The 13533-nt window shown below is 49.1% G+C and overlaps 1 protein-coding gene across 7 annotated transcripts in view; it reads left to right on the forward strand.

Moving 5' to 3' along the window:
- The window catches only part of NEK10 (NIMA related kinase 10), a 244257-nt gene that overhangs the window by 61125 nt on the left and 169599 nt on the right, over positions 1–13533 (forward strand). For all 7 annotated transcript variants that reach the window (XM_074984426.1, XM_074984427.1, XM_074984430.1 and 4 more), the window contains 4 exons: positions 3736–3800; positions 12348–12450; positions 12563–12691; positions 13196–13333. In XM_074984426.1, coding sequence (XP_074840527.1) covers positions 3736–3800; positions 12348–12450; positions 12563–12691; positions 13196–13333 — 435 coding nt within the window. The remainder of the gene's footprint in view (positions 1–3735; positions 3801–12347; positions 12451–12562; positions 12692–13195; positions 13334–13533) is intronic.

Below are 13533 nucleotides of genomic sequence, written 5' to 3' on the forward strand. Positions count from 1 at the left end.
ATTTCAATGGCAATCCCACAGAACTGTGTAGTACAGACATTTAAGATAACAGGGTAGACTGAGTACCCATTTAAAAGATATACTGCATTATTATAACAAAGGCTACGTCAACACTAGCCAAAACATCAAAATGGCCATGCAAATGGCCATTTTGAAGTTTACTAATGAAGCGCTGAAATACGTATTCGGTGCCTCGTTAGAATGCCGGCAGCCGCAGCACTTTGAAATTGCCGTGGCTCGCTGCCGCGTTGCTCATCTAGGTGGGGCTCCTTTTCCAAAGGACCCCGGCAACTTCGAAATCCCCTTATTCCTAACAGCAGATAGGAATAAGGGGATTTCGAAGTTGGTGGGGTTCTTTCAAAAAGGACCCCATCTGGATGAGCCGTGCGGCGGTGAGCCGCGGCAATTATGAAGTGCCATAGCTGCCGGCATTATAACGAGGCGCTGAATATGTATTTCAGTGCTTCATTAGTAAACTTCAAAATGGCCATTTGCATGGCCATTTCGAAGTTTTGGGCTACTGTAGACACAGCCAAAGACAGGTAAAAATTAAAATATATACCTGAGGTTAAGTGGTCATTGCTCAGTAGAAGTGCCTGCCTTGTTGTCATCTTGCTTTCCTCTAGAGTATGGGCTGGTAGTGTGAGGGCTGGTAGTGAGAGAGGGAGGTGCAGGAGCCAGAAAAAGGGACTGGGGCTATGTGAGGGAGGGCTGAGGTGTGTGGGGGAGCTGGAAATCAGGGCTGGGTGTGTGTGCAAGAGGGCAGGAGTCGGGACAGAAGGCTGGGAGCAGGGAGGAGCCCTGGGGCTGGTTCTGGACCAACATAAGCCATTTGATATTTTTACAGCAGTATAAAAAGAGAATGAAACCTACTAGGCCAGTCTCTCCCCCCCCACACCATTTAATTTCACTGAAGTCAGTGGTTTTAAGACAGATAAATTACACCCCTAGCTTTCAAAGTGAAATAATATTATTCCATACCTGATACCTTTCAATATCTCACTGTGTTCAGTACAGCATAGCATACTTTCTAATATCCACACACACTGTGCCAAGGCCATTGCCAGACCTTCCAACCTGCCACCAGTCTGCATACAACAGACCTGCATTGTAACACCCCACTCTGTAAACAGGATTTTCAGAGTTTGTAACTTATAAGCCCTCATGAGAGAGACAGCACTGAAAGGCCTGGAAATCCTCACCCCTTGCCCTGATGCTGCCTCCTGCAGTCTCCCACTGAAATCTCCCATCATGGGTTTCTCTCTCCCAAACAGTGACTTGACCTCCCATCTAACCACTGGGCCCAGCTGCCCCTCTCCACCCAGAGATCCCCAGGCCACATGGCGCCTGTTTGTTCCCTCATTGCTGCCTGTGGGTCAACCCTTCCTCCCGATTCCTTCCCTACTTCCTTTACAGTCTTGGCCTAGCTAGTTCTCCCACTCCCCAGGGCAAGGCCAGATTAAGATAAGGGCTGCAGCCTAATGGTTCAAATACCTCTTCCCACACAAATGCTAACACTTGATGGAAATCACTTATCTGGAAATCCAGCTCTAACTGAAAATAAACAGGATCTATAGTAAAGTTCTTTCAGTTTTTAAGTTACCATGCACCAAATAGTAAAGCAACACAGGATGTTTTTTGAAAAATTATTGATCAGTTTCTGATAGTTATAAAACTCCTAAATAATTCAGTTGTACAGAGTTGTTTCCCCACTAAAGTATTAATGCTCATGCAAAGTGGAGCAGCCAAACTCCCTACCTTCACCCTATTTCTCCCATCACCTCACATTTTTCCACCTCCTCTTGATGGGCATGGTGGTTTTTGCTTTAGCCTTTGAGGGAAGGCACAGGCAGAAAGAATGGAGCAGGAGGTCAGCCTCCCCACAGGAGTGGGGGTGGGTGGGTTCCACCTGCCACACCTGCCTCAGCAATTTAAAATGGTTTGGAGCTCCACAGCTCTTTTAAATTGCCTGGGGTCCTGGTCACTTGCCCCTTTTGCCCACCATCCATCAGTGGGCCAGGCTAAGCCCTTTTCCATATTCCATACCCCTGGGCCCCAGCCTGGAGCTCCCTCCTGCTGCATCCCAAACTCTTCATCCCAGGCTCTACCCCAGGTCATGCACTCCTAGCTGGAGCACCCCCCCACGCATATTCTGAACCCATGATTTTTGTGTTCACCCCAGTCCTAGGGATCCCCACAAAATCTAATAGCCCCGGACTCCAGAAGAGTTAATCCAGCCCTACCAGCCCTCCTCCATGATTCACCTTTCTGTCCCCTTCTTCCTGTCTGTGATCCCTCCTCAGCCCTGCCTCCCACCCTCCATGGGACTCCTCCAAACCGAGGATCCCACCTTTAACCCTTGGCCTTTGACTCCAGAGATTGGCCTGTTTGCACTGCTTGTGGGCTACCAAGCTAAGTACACTCCCCAGCAGCTGTGCACCTTTTCCCAAAGTGGCTACCCCCTGTCTCCCACTGTAGGGCCCTGCCCTCTCCATCCCAATCCTGTTAGCTGCCATCAGTGTGTGCGTGTGGGGAGGGGACTTTGAGAGACACATCCTCCACTGTCTTTCTCAGGCAGCGTAAGCAAAGAGTGTGGCAGCCTGACTCTGGCTTCTGACAACCTTGCCTCTCCTCCATCCTCTTTCACCACCCGTTGCCCCAGGGACTGTTAGCAACATCGTTTAAACAATGTGTTTAAACAGCCCATCTACCTCTCCAGCCACCTCTTTAAACAGACAGCCCCTGCTCTTTAAAGAAGACCTTTTCCGTGTGGTATTGGTGATTCATGCTCTGCTTCCCTCAAAAATAGTGGTTATCATCTATCTCCTTCATTGTTTTGCGGTGATTACTCAGGGAAGATTTCTACCATCCACATAAGGACTACTGGATTGGATCCATATTAGATTTTTAAGTCAAGAATGTAATCTAATAGTTTGAATATTATTTAGTCCTGTATTGTTATTTCCCTGTTTTGGCAACTCATTTTCCTTTAGCTTACACATTGCACTAGTTTTTGTTTGGTTAGCTAGTTTTTGCAGTGGGTTGGATAGATGGATACAGTTGGAGAGAAAGCTACCTAAAACTCTCTATATTAACTAAGAGACTCGAGTTTCACCCAGCATAGCTGTCATGATTTCTTTAACTGTTTATTTTCTCCATTAGTGATTATATGGAAACTGAATGATGCAGAGAATTGTTTGTGAACTAAATCAAGTGTATACTTGTGACTAATTTTCAGGTTCTTGTAGACTTGGGGCTCTTTGCTGTTTTTTGTTTTCTTTTGGTTTATTTTTGTCTCCTGTTGACATTTCAGAACTCTGCACTTCAGTTTCCAAAAAAAATGCCATAGGCTGCTCCCTGTTTTCTTAGTGTAACCCCTTTGATGTCCATGGGCTGTACATAACATAATGTGTCTCAAAGACTTCAGGAGTGCAGAAGTAAAATTATTCAGTGTCTAATGTAGCTATGCTGATCCATAGTTTGTTTTTTTTCTTTTTCCCTGAAGAGGTTCTGCCTACGTTTGAAATGCAGCTTGCACTGAAGCAGATGGCTTGTGACTAAAGTATAGAGCTGTTTATTTTTGGTTTCTTGAGAATGATTACCATTCTAGTAGCCTGCCTTAATTAATTACTTAAAAAGAAGGTTAAATATAGGTGTAGGGTTCTTGCTGTTTTATGAGCAGCTTTTTAATTTACACATAATTTGTTATTAATTTAAGCATTTCTCTCACCCCAGTGTTATGCTTTCAGAGCCTTGAGATTTCTGTTCAGTATGGAAAGAAATAGACATCTCTTTAAAAGGTATGATTAAAATCCCATATGTGACTACATATGTAGAGTTTACAAACCATAATTCAGGTGAATTCTCATGTCAGTCTCAGTTTTCAAAAGTAACAATTGATTTCCAGTGAACAAAAAAAAAAAAAAAAAAAAAAAAGAAAATCTAAGGGAATATGTCCTCCAGCTGTATAAGGCAGGATTTAGAAAGTTAGTGCAGAGGTTGCTGTTGCATTTCTGTGTAGCAAATTTTGGGGCAAGCTGAAGGTAGAGTAAAGTTAGGACTAGGACAACCGTATCTCCCTGTCCCAAATACGAGATGAGGAGATATGGGGGGGAGGGGCAGTGGCTCCTCCCAGTTCCACCAAGAGGCAGCAGCTGCTGGCCCTCCCCAGGAGCACGGCAGCCACTGGGCCGCCTCAGGGAAGCGGCAGCTGCTGGAGCTCCCCAGGAGCCTCAGGGAGGCGGCAGCTGCAGGCCCACCCGGGGAGCCTTGGGGAAGCAGCAGCCGTGGGCCCACCCTGGGAGCCCTGAGGAAGTGGCAGCCACCAGCCTGCTACAGGAGCCCAGGGAAGCAGCAGCCACTGGCAGCCTTGGGGAAGCAACTCCGCATAGCTGCTGGTGGAAAAGATCAGCTGGGGAGGGCCCAAATACAGGACAATTAGTCGCTTTTAAAAAAAAAGTCAGGATGCCTTTTCTGCAAATGTGGGACCGTCCTGCCTAATATGGGATGGATGGTCATCCTAGTTAGGACTGTTGGGTATACCACTGTGTAGGTCCATCAGCCTTTTCACAGTAAATGAGCATGGGTGTGTGAGAAGCAACATGGAACCAGACAACTACAGTAGCAGATATGGAGGAGTGTATTGTTCTTTATCCACCTCTTTTGAGAATTGATCCTGCCTCAAGCCTGTGTACTTGGCCTGGGTCTTGTGCATTGGGCCTACTTGAAGAAAAATGCCTGCCACCAATAACCATCTCTACTGGAAAGGAGTTTTCCAAGAAAGTTCGAACATTTAAGTCCTGCATAACCAAATACTTAACTGTGGCACAAGAATGACAATCAAACAGCAGATTGGCTGTGACTTTTGGTAGTTTCTTACCTATCCATCATTTGTTGTCAAAAGAGTTACATTCATAGACTTATAAACAGATGCACACCTCTTGTCTTACTTTTATGTTAATAAATCTGACCCGAACAGTTTTCCTTTTCCTGGAAGGGCTCCAGCCTAAAAGTTTGCACAGTGCTACTACGGGCTGAGTTGTGATTGGGCCATTTGCTTATTATTTTGCAACTCTTTTACTCTTCCTAGTTTCCGTTCCTATCATTCCCCACCTTACTTATAGGTTCTGTTGGACAAAAAAAAACAAAAAAACAAAAATACCATCCAAACAACTAACTGGGGTTGAGGGGCTAGGGAGGGTGGGGAAGGAGGTCCACTTTTTTCACTATTTTAGTTGACTTGTGCGGTGTTCTCTACTCTTTAGCTGTGTCTACACATGCACGCTACTTCAAAGTAGCGGCACTAACTTCGAAATAGCGCCCGTCGCGGCTACACGCATCGGGCGCTATTTCGAAGTTAACTTCGACGTTAGGCGGCGAGACGTCGAAGTCACTAACCTCATGAGGGGATCGGAATAGCGCCCTACTTCGACGTTCAACGTCGAAGTAGAGACCGTGTAGACGATCCGCGTCCCGCAACGTCGAAATTGCTGGGTCCTCCATTGCGGCCATCAGCTGGGGGGTTGAGAGATGCTCTCTCTCCAGCCCCTGCGGGGCTCTATGGTCACCGTGGGCAGCAGCCCTTAGCCCAGGGCTTCTGGCTGCTGCTGCGGCAGCTGGGGATCCATGCTGCAGGCACAGGGTCTGCAACCAGTTGTAGGCTCTGTGTATCTTGTGTTGTATAGTGCAAGTGTGTCTGGGAGGGGCCCTTTAAGGGAGCGGCTTGCTGTTGAGTCTGCCCTGTGACCCTGTCTGCAGCTGTGCCTGGCACCCTTATTTCGATGTGTGCTACTTTGGCGTGTAGACGTTCCCTCGCAGCGCCTATTTCGATGTGGTGCCGCGCAACGTCGAAGTTGAACATCGACATTGCCAGCCCTGGAGGACGTGTAGACGTTATTCATCGAAATAGCCTATTTCGATGTTGCTACATCGAAATAAGCTATTTCGATGTAGGCTTCACGTGTAGACGTAGCCTTTATCTGTTTTGTGTCTTTTTGTTTGTAAACTGGGACAAGGATTATAGTGTCAGTCCTGCACACAGACAGGTGTAAGTTACATCATTTAATGCTCTTTTGAAAGGTGCTGAGATAATACATTGATGAGGCAATATGAGAAGTATACTGAATTACATATGTAAACCATTGCCTCTGCGTAGAGCTTCATTGGCTATGTCTACACTAGAGAGTTCTGTCAACAAAATTGGCATTTTGTCAACAAAACTTGCAGTGTGTCCACACAAAAAATGCATTCTATCAACAGAAAATTGACAGAACACATCAGTTTTGTCAACAGCCATGTCTGACATGTTTTGTCAACAGACGTGGCTCCATCATGAGGCAGAACACCTTTGTCGACAGATTCTGTTGACAAAAAACAAGTGTGGACGCTCCGGGGAAGCCTTCTGTCAACAGAACAGTCCATGATGCTGGCCAGTTGGCCGGGGGAGACACCCTGTCCACAGCAATTACCACTCTATGCTCTCTGCCTCTGGCCATTCTTAAAGGTGCAGGGAGCCACAGAAACCCTGTGTTAGGAAGCTGAGAGTGTGCAAGCAGCAGAGCCACAAGATGCTGCTGTACATGTTCTCAGTCACTCCCCAGCATCTCCCCAGGACTTGGCAGAGAGGCAGCAGCCCTTGGGCCATCAAGGGAACCACAGGAGGGGTTTCAGGATCCCCACACCTCCCCAAGGCACCAAATGATGGGTGCCATCCTGGACTAGGCCTGAGATCCAGAGCCTTATTGGGCTGTGGGCTGAGGAGGCCATTTTTCTTCACCCCTCCACAAAGAGGAGAAGTGCCCTGGCCTATACCTGGCTCACCACTGCTGTGGTGGCATGAGGCCACCCCCCTTGGGCAATGTAACAAGTCCAGCCTAAAGTAAAGGAGCTGTGCCAGGAATACACCAGGGCCTAGGACGTGCAACCTGCCCCTGCTACGCTGAACTTCATAGCCTCCTGAGGGCTGAGGACTCCTCCCCTCAAGAATCTGTTCTAGACATGGCTGAGGAGGCCACACCAGAGCCAGAGAAGCAGCAGCCCAGGAACCAGCCAGAGCCGGAGGGCAACACTGCCTTGGAGGTCAGCGAGGGAACAGTGGTGATTGCCCTGGACTCGGGCTCCTTCTCCAGCCAGGCCATGTCCAGGGTGTCCCTGGGACTGTTTGAGGGACCCTCCAGTAAGTTCCCTTCACGTCACATACCCCAGGTATTGGGAGAGGGAGCAGCCCTAGCCATGGCTGGAAAAGGGCCAGCCACACAGGCTCTGGCCTTACCCTGGACACACCACCGAGAAATGCGACTCCTGGTATTCAGGCATGCCTGCAGGTGGGAGTCAGCACCCACTTCTGTGGACAGCTGTGCCAACCACATGTGCATGGGGGGGGTGGGGTGCGCAGGCTGCACCTGGAGCACCCACCACTCATGCGGGGACTCCTCTGTGACTGGACACCCCCCCTTGGTCGCTAACCCATTGAGTAGGAGTGTGGGCAAGGCACAGCTGTCAGCCTGGTCCCCGAGGCACCAGGGAGCCCACATGTATCAGGGCTGTCCATGCAGGGCTCACATTCCAGTGCTCCCAGCACATCCCAGTCCCTCGGCCCAGGGAGTGGTGGCTGTTGCTCACAGTGGGTGGGGGGCAGGGCTGTGTTGCGTGAATGACTCACTGTTTCTCCCCCTTGTCTTCCTTACAGCTGTACCATCTGAGGGTCAGGTCAGACCTACCTTCCTGCCAGGGCCAGCCAGCCCCAGCCAGCAGCCAGGGCCATTCATGCTGGGACCAGCTACAGGACAAGCAGCACTCCACTGCAGCGTGGGCTGGCCCATGGCTGGAGGGGCCATTGGATGCAGAAGAAGGACCTACAGAGGGCCTACAGCACTGCCCCATGGAGGCTAACCGAGCTGCGGGAGAACAATGAATGGCAGATGCGGGCCTTAGACCAATTGGTGTCCTACCCAGATGCCATCACCAGCATCGGATGGGACCATTTGGCCCAATCACCTGTTGCTGCTCTGCCCGCTCCCCCTGCTGTCGCCACTCCCTGTTCCTGTGCTCCCCATTCATCCCCCACACACCTGCCCCACTGCCCTGCCCCCACCAGCCATTCCCCAAGAACTGATGAACCTTGGCCACCCCCCCTTTCCCCAGGCACGCCCTGCCATGCCAGCCCTCCCTGCTCCCCCTGACCACCCTGCCAAGACTGTCTCTCCTGTCCCCAGGCTGACCCTGCCTCAGTCGCACCACATTTGTGCTCCCAGCCCCATCCCAGCCTTGATGTGGACCCCAAACCTGCAGCAGGAGGGGATCCTGGGACCAATGCCACTTGGGGTCCTGCTCCCATGGGGCCTCAGTGCCAACCTCCTCCCCGGATTTGTGTCCCTCACCCCCTCTTCCAAGGCACCCCCGCCAACTGTATATAGATAAAGTTCATTGCACACAGTTTACTATGACTGAGTTTATTTTCAATGAGTTTATCTTTCTTCAGCTAAACTAGTTACTGTATTTGTTCTCCACCCCGGAATTCCTCTTTATTGGGGAGGGGTCTGGGAAGGATGACAGGGCAATGGGAGGGATTGTGGTGGTGATGTGGTAGGGCTGTAGGCCCAAGATCTATGCCAGGGTGCCCTGGGGAGGGTCATTGGGGTCCTTGGGAAAAGCTCTCCCTCAGAACCTCGTGGATCTGCAGCCCGTCCTGATGGGCTTGGCAGATGGGAGCTGCACCCAGCTGTTCATAGCCATGGCCAGCATCTACCTCCCACCCCAGGAGGAAGTCCCTCCCCCATCCTATCCACTAATTTGTGGAGAGCACAGCACACCCCCACAACTTGGGGAACATTGTGATCCCCCACGTACAGCTGGATGAGCAGGCACCTAAACCATGTCTTCAGATGGCCAAAGGAACACTTGACCTGGTTCCATGGCTGGTTGAGCCAAGCATTAAAGAGTTCCTGGCTCAGGTCCAGGTGGCTGGTGTAGGGCCTCATGAGCCAGGGCATGAGGGGGTAGGTGGTGTCCCCCACCACACACAGTGGCCTGTCCATATTCCTGACCACCAGCTCCCAGCAGGGGATGTAGTTGCCCGCCTCTATCCTCCAGCACAGGCTGGAGTTGTGGAACATGCGGACGTTCTGAGCTATCTAGAAAAAGTTCTGAGCTATCTAGAAAGACTAGATGTGCACCAGTCCATGGGTTTGGATTTAATGCACCCCAGGGTACTGAGGGAATTGGCAGAGGTCATTGCTGAACCTTTGGCCATTATCCTTGAGGACTCTTGGAGATTGGGGGAGATACCGGATGACTAGAAGAAGGCAAACGTAGTGCCCATCTTTAAAAAAGGAAAGGAGGACAATCCAGGGAACTATAGACCCGTCAGCCTTACCTCAATCCCTGGGAAAATAATGGAGGGAATCCTCAAGGAATCCATTTTGAAGCACTTGGAAGAGGGGAAAGTGATCAAAAGTAGCCAACATGGATTCACCAGGGGCAAGTCTTGTCTGTCCAATCTGATTAGCTTCTATGATGAGGTAACAAGCTCTGTGGACATGAGGAAGTCAGTGGATGTGATATACCTTGACTTCAGCAGGGCTTTTGATACAGTCTCCCACAACATTCTTGTCCATAAGTTAAGGAAATATGGATTGGATCCTTGGACTATCAGATGGATAGCAAGCTGGGTTGATGGTCGGGCCCAACGGGTAGTGGTCAGTGGCTCAATATCTGGATGGCGGTCTGTTTCAAGCGGAGTGCCGCAAGGCTCCATTCTGGGGCCGGTGTTATTCAACATCTTTATTAATGACCTGGATGAGGGACTGGGTTGCACCCTCAGCAAGTTTGCAGATGACACAAAACTAGGGGGAGAGGTAGAAATGTTGGAGGGTAAAGAGAGAATCCAGAGGGACCTGGATAAATTGGAGGGCTGGGCCAAAAGAAATCTGGTGCGGTTCAATAAGGAGAAGTGTAGAGTCCTGCACCTGGGGCGGAAGAATCCCAAACATTGTTACAGGCTGGGGACCGACTGGCTCAGCAGCAGTACGATGGAAAGGGACCTAGGGGTTATGGTGGATGAACGGCTGGATATGAGTAAACAGTGTGCCCTTGTAGCCAAGAAAGCTAACGGCCTACCTGGGTGCATTAGGAGGAGCATTTCGAGCAGATCTAGAGAAGTAATTATTCCTCTTTATTTGGCACTGGTGAGGCCACATCTGGAATATTGTGTCCAGTTTTGAGCCCCCCAGTATAAAAAGGATGTGGATTTGCTGGAGCAGGTTCAGCGAAGGGCAACAAAAATGATTGAGGGTCTGGAGCACAAGACCTATGAGTATAGGCTGAGGGATCTGAGCTTGTTTGGTTTACAGAAGAGAAGACTTAGAGATGATTTAATAGCAGCCTTCAACTTCCTGAAGGGGAGCTCTAAAAAGGAGGCTGAGAAACTGTTCTCAGTGGTGTCAGATGGCAGAACAAGGAGTAATGGTCAGAAGTTGAAGAGGGAAAGGTGTAGGTTAGATATTAGGAAACACTTCTTCACCAGGCGGGTGGTGAAGCATTGGAATGCATTGCCTAGAGAGGTGGTGGATTCTCCACCCTTGAGGTTTTTAAGTCCCGGCTGGACAAGGTCCTGGCTGGGATGACTTAGTAGAGGCTGATCCTGCTTGAAGCAGGGGGCTGGACTAGATGACCTCCTTAGGTCCCTTCCAGCCTTGTGATTCTGTGATTCTGTCATGTGCCTGCCCTGACCACCTGATGTACATGTTGAAGAACACGTTCCCAGTGGTCAAGCGGGGCCTGCAGCACCTTGGAGTGGTATCTTTTGCAGTTTATGTACCATCCCGTGGATGCAGATGTGGGTCCCGTTGATCGCTCTGAAGCAGTGTGGGAACTTCAGGGTGGTAAAGCCAGCTGTGACTGCATCCAGGTCTGCGATGTGGATAACCCTCTGGAGCAGGAGCTTGTTGATGGCTGTCACTACCTGCAAGGGGCAGAGACCAAACACACATAGGAGGGACTGAGGAAGGGAGTCCATGAGTCCCAGTGGGTTCCCATGATCCCTTCCATCCCCTTTCCTCCTCCAGGATATCCACACAGACCCACAGAGCTGCCTCCCTGCCAACAGGTCTGTGTGTGAGGGTGGGACAGCATGCTCCCCCAGGGATGGAGCTTCACCCACTCCCTGAACCCACCCCTTGCACCACCAACTCTGCTCCCCGAGGGTCTCCCTTGGGCGGGACTCTCTCTTCCCCCTTTCCTCCCTTCAGGGCCTGCAGCCCAAAAGTGCCTTACCTGCATGAGGACGGCCCTGATGGTGAACTTCCCCACACCAGACTGGTTCCCGATGGAGTGGTAGATGTCTGGAGTGGCGAGCTTCCAGAGGGTGATAGTGACCCGCTTCTCCAGGGGGGTGGCAGGCTGCAGCCAGGTGTCCTGTCTGTGGAGGCGAGGGCAAGCCAGGCACAGAGTTCCAGGAAGGTGTCCTTCTGCATTCGGAAGTTCTGTAGCCACTGTTGGTCATCTCACTGCCCCATGATGACAGGGTCCAACCAGTCTGAATTGGTGTTGTACCTCCAGACCTGCGTGATCATCCGGGCGGGTGGGCACAGGTGGGGCCCTGGGGCACCAAGGGTGTTCACTTTGATACTGGTGTTGGGTGCATCCCCCAAGAGGAGGTGGAGGATGGCCATGATCACAGTGATCAGCAGCCTGAGCAGCTGTGTGTGGGTCCAGCACAAGCCTGGGGGCTGCTCTGGCACCATGGCTATCTGGAGAGTGGAAATTCGCACAGAAAGCTTGTGAGCCCTGCTGTTCCTCAGCAAGGTAGGCAAGCCTCAGCATGGGCAGGGAAAGTGGGTGGGGAGTCCCTGTAAGGTCGTGCCTGGTCGGGGCTCCTGGAAGGGCTTGCAGTCCATGTGACCCTGTGTGACAGAATTCTGGGTCCATTCTGTCGAGAACATGGCTGGGCAGTCTAGCTGCTCTCTGTTGACAAAGGAGATCCCTTTATTGATCCACTTTCATGTGGCTGCAATCTGTTGACAGAAGTTTTGTCAGAAGATCCACAGATCGCTCTAGTGTAGATGTAGCATTACTTCAAGGAAGCTACACCTTTGCCTGGAGTAGGATTCTATAGTTATGTAGTATCCACCACAATGATGTCCTAGTCCCAGCAGGGGCCTTTGGAAGTTCTCTGTAGTCTGCCATGGTAACTGTTTAAGATTAGGAACATTTAAATGGATTTTGTCACAAGTAATTTTTGTTTAGAAAGTTATAAATAAGGAGTATCAATACATTAGTTAAAAACGTTTTCACTGTGTAATCTGTTATGAGCAATCTCTAAATTTATAAAAATGTTAAATCATTTTTAGACTTTTCCCAACTGATTTGTTTGAGATCTTCATTGATATTGGACATTATGTTCGTAATATCAATGCTTATGAAGAGTTGGTATTCAAGCTAAACTCATTACTGGTAAGCACAAAGTTTCCATTTTTTTCTCCCACCAAGTTAAAAATAACTGCCCTGTTCAGGTTGATGCACATATAAATAATCAAAATTGTATTTTTAAAAATTTTATTATTAGGAGGATGAACTGAAGCAAATTGCTGAAAGTATTGAAAGCGTCAATCAAAATAAAGCACCTTCAAAATACATAGGCAATTATGCAATTTTGGATCATCTTGGCAGTGGAGCTTTTGGAAGTGTTTATAAGGTAAACTTTTTTTTTTGTTACTAGCTAGTGATTTTCTGTTGAGATTTGTTTCCCCGCCATCATACCTTAGGTCTAACATGACTCTGACGCCATTTGTACATGTGAAAATGGCCAATATGTTTCTCAGAGCAACAGTGCTCCTCATTGCTACTTTTTTTCTTTGCGTTACTTTTCAAAGGCAGCAGTTCTGGCTGCTGGAAAGTATGACAAATATGTGTAATCTGTAGGGATTCACACCACAGTTTCTATAAAACCCCACACAGAGCATGTATGAAGTTATTTAAAACATCTAAGCAAACCCTGCAGGATGCTGCTAATTGCACCATTGGTCTCCAACCCTTTTCGGTTGATCTCACGCTAACTACAGAAAGAATAATGATTTTAGAATTTAAAAGAGAGATTGACTCAGTTAACTAACCATCATGATTAATGTCCTTTCCATCCCCATCATTTTTGTTTGTTTGTTTGTTTTTGTTAATTTTTACATGGTTTCCGTCCCTGTAGGTTAGAAAACATAGTGGCCAAAATCTACTAGCCATGAAGGAAGTCAATTTACATAATCCAGCATTTGGAAAGGACAAAAAAGACAGAGACAGCAGTGTAAAGAACATTGTCTCTGAATTAACAATAATTAAAGAACAGGTAAGTTTCTTAAATCCTTCACTTGGGGACATCTTCTAAACCATGGTTTCCCAAACTGGGAGGAGTGAAGAAATTCTGGGGGGTGGGCACAAGGTGACTCAGCCCCCTCCATCATTCCCCCTACCTGAAGAAAGATCCAGCCTTTGCTTCCAGTTCTTAGCCCCTGCCATATTACGTGGGTGACCCAGCACCGCTGCTGT

Source organism: Carettochelys insculpta, chromosome 2 (genome assembly GCF_033958435.1).
Source record: "Carettochelys insculpta isolate YL-2023 chromosome 2, ASM3395843v1, whole genome shotgun sequence".
Taxonomy (NCBI): Eukaryota; Metazoa; Chordata; order Testudines; family Carettochelyidae; genus Carettochelys; species Carettochelys insculpta.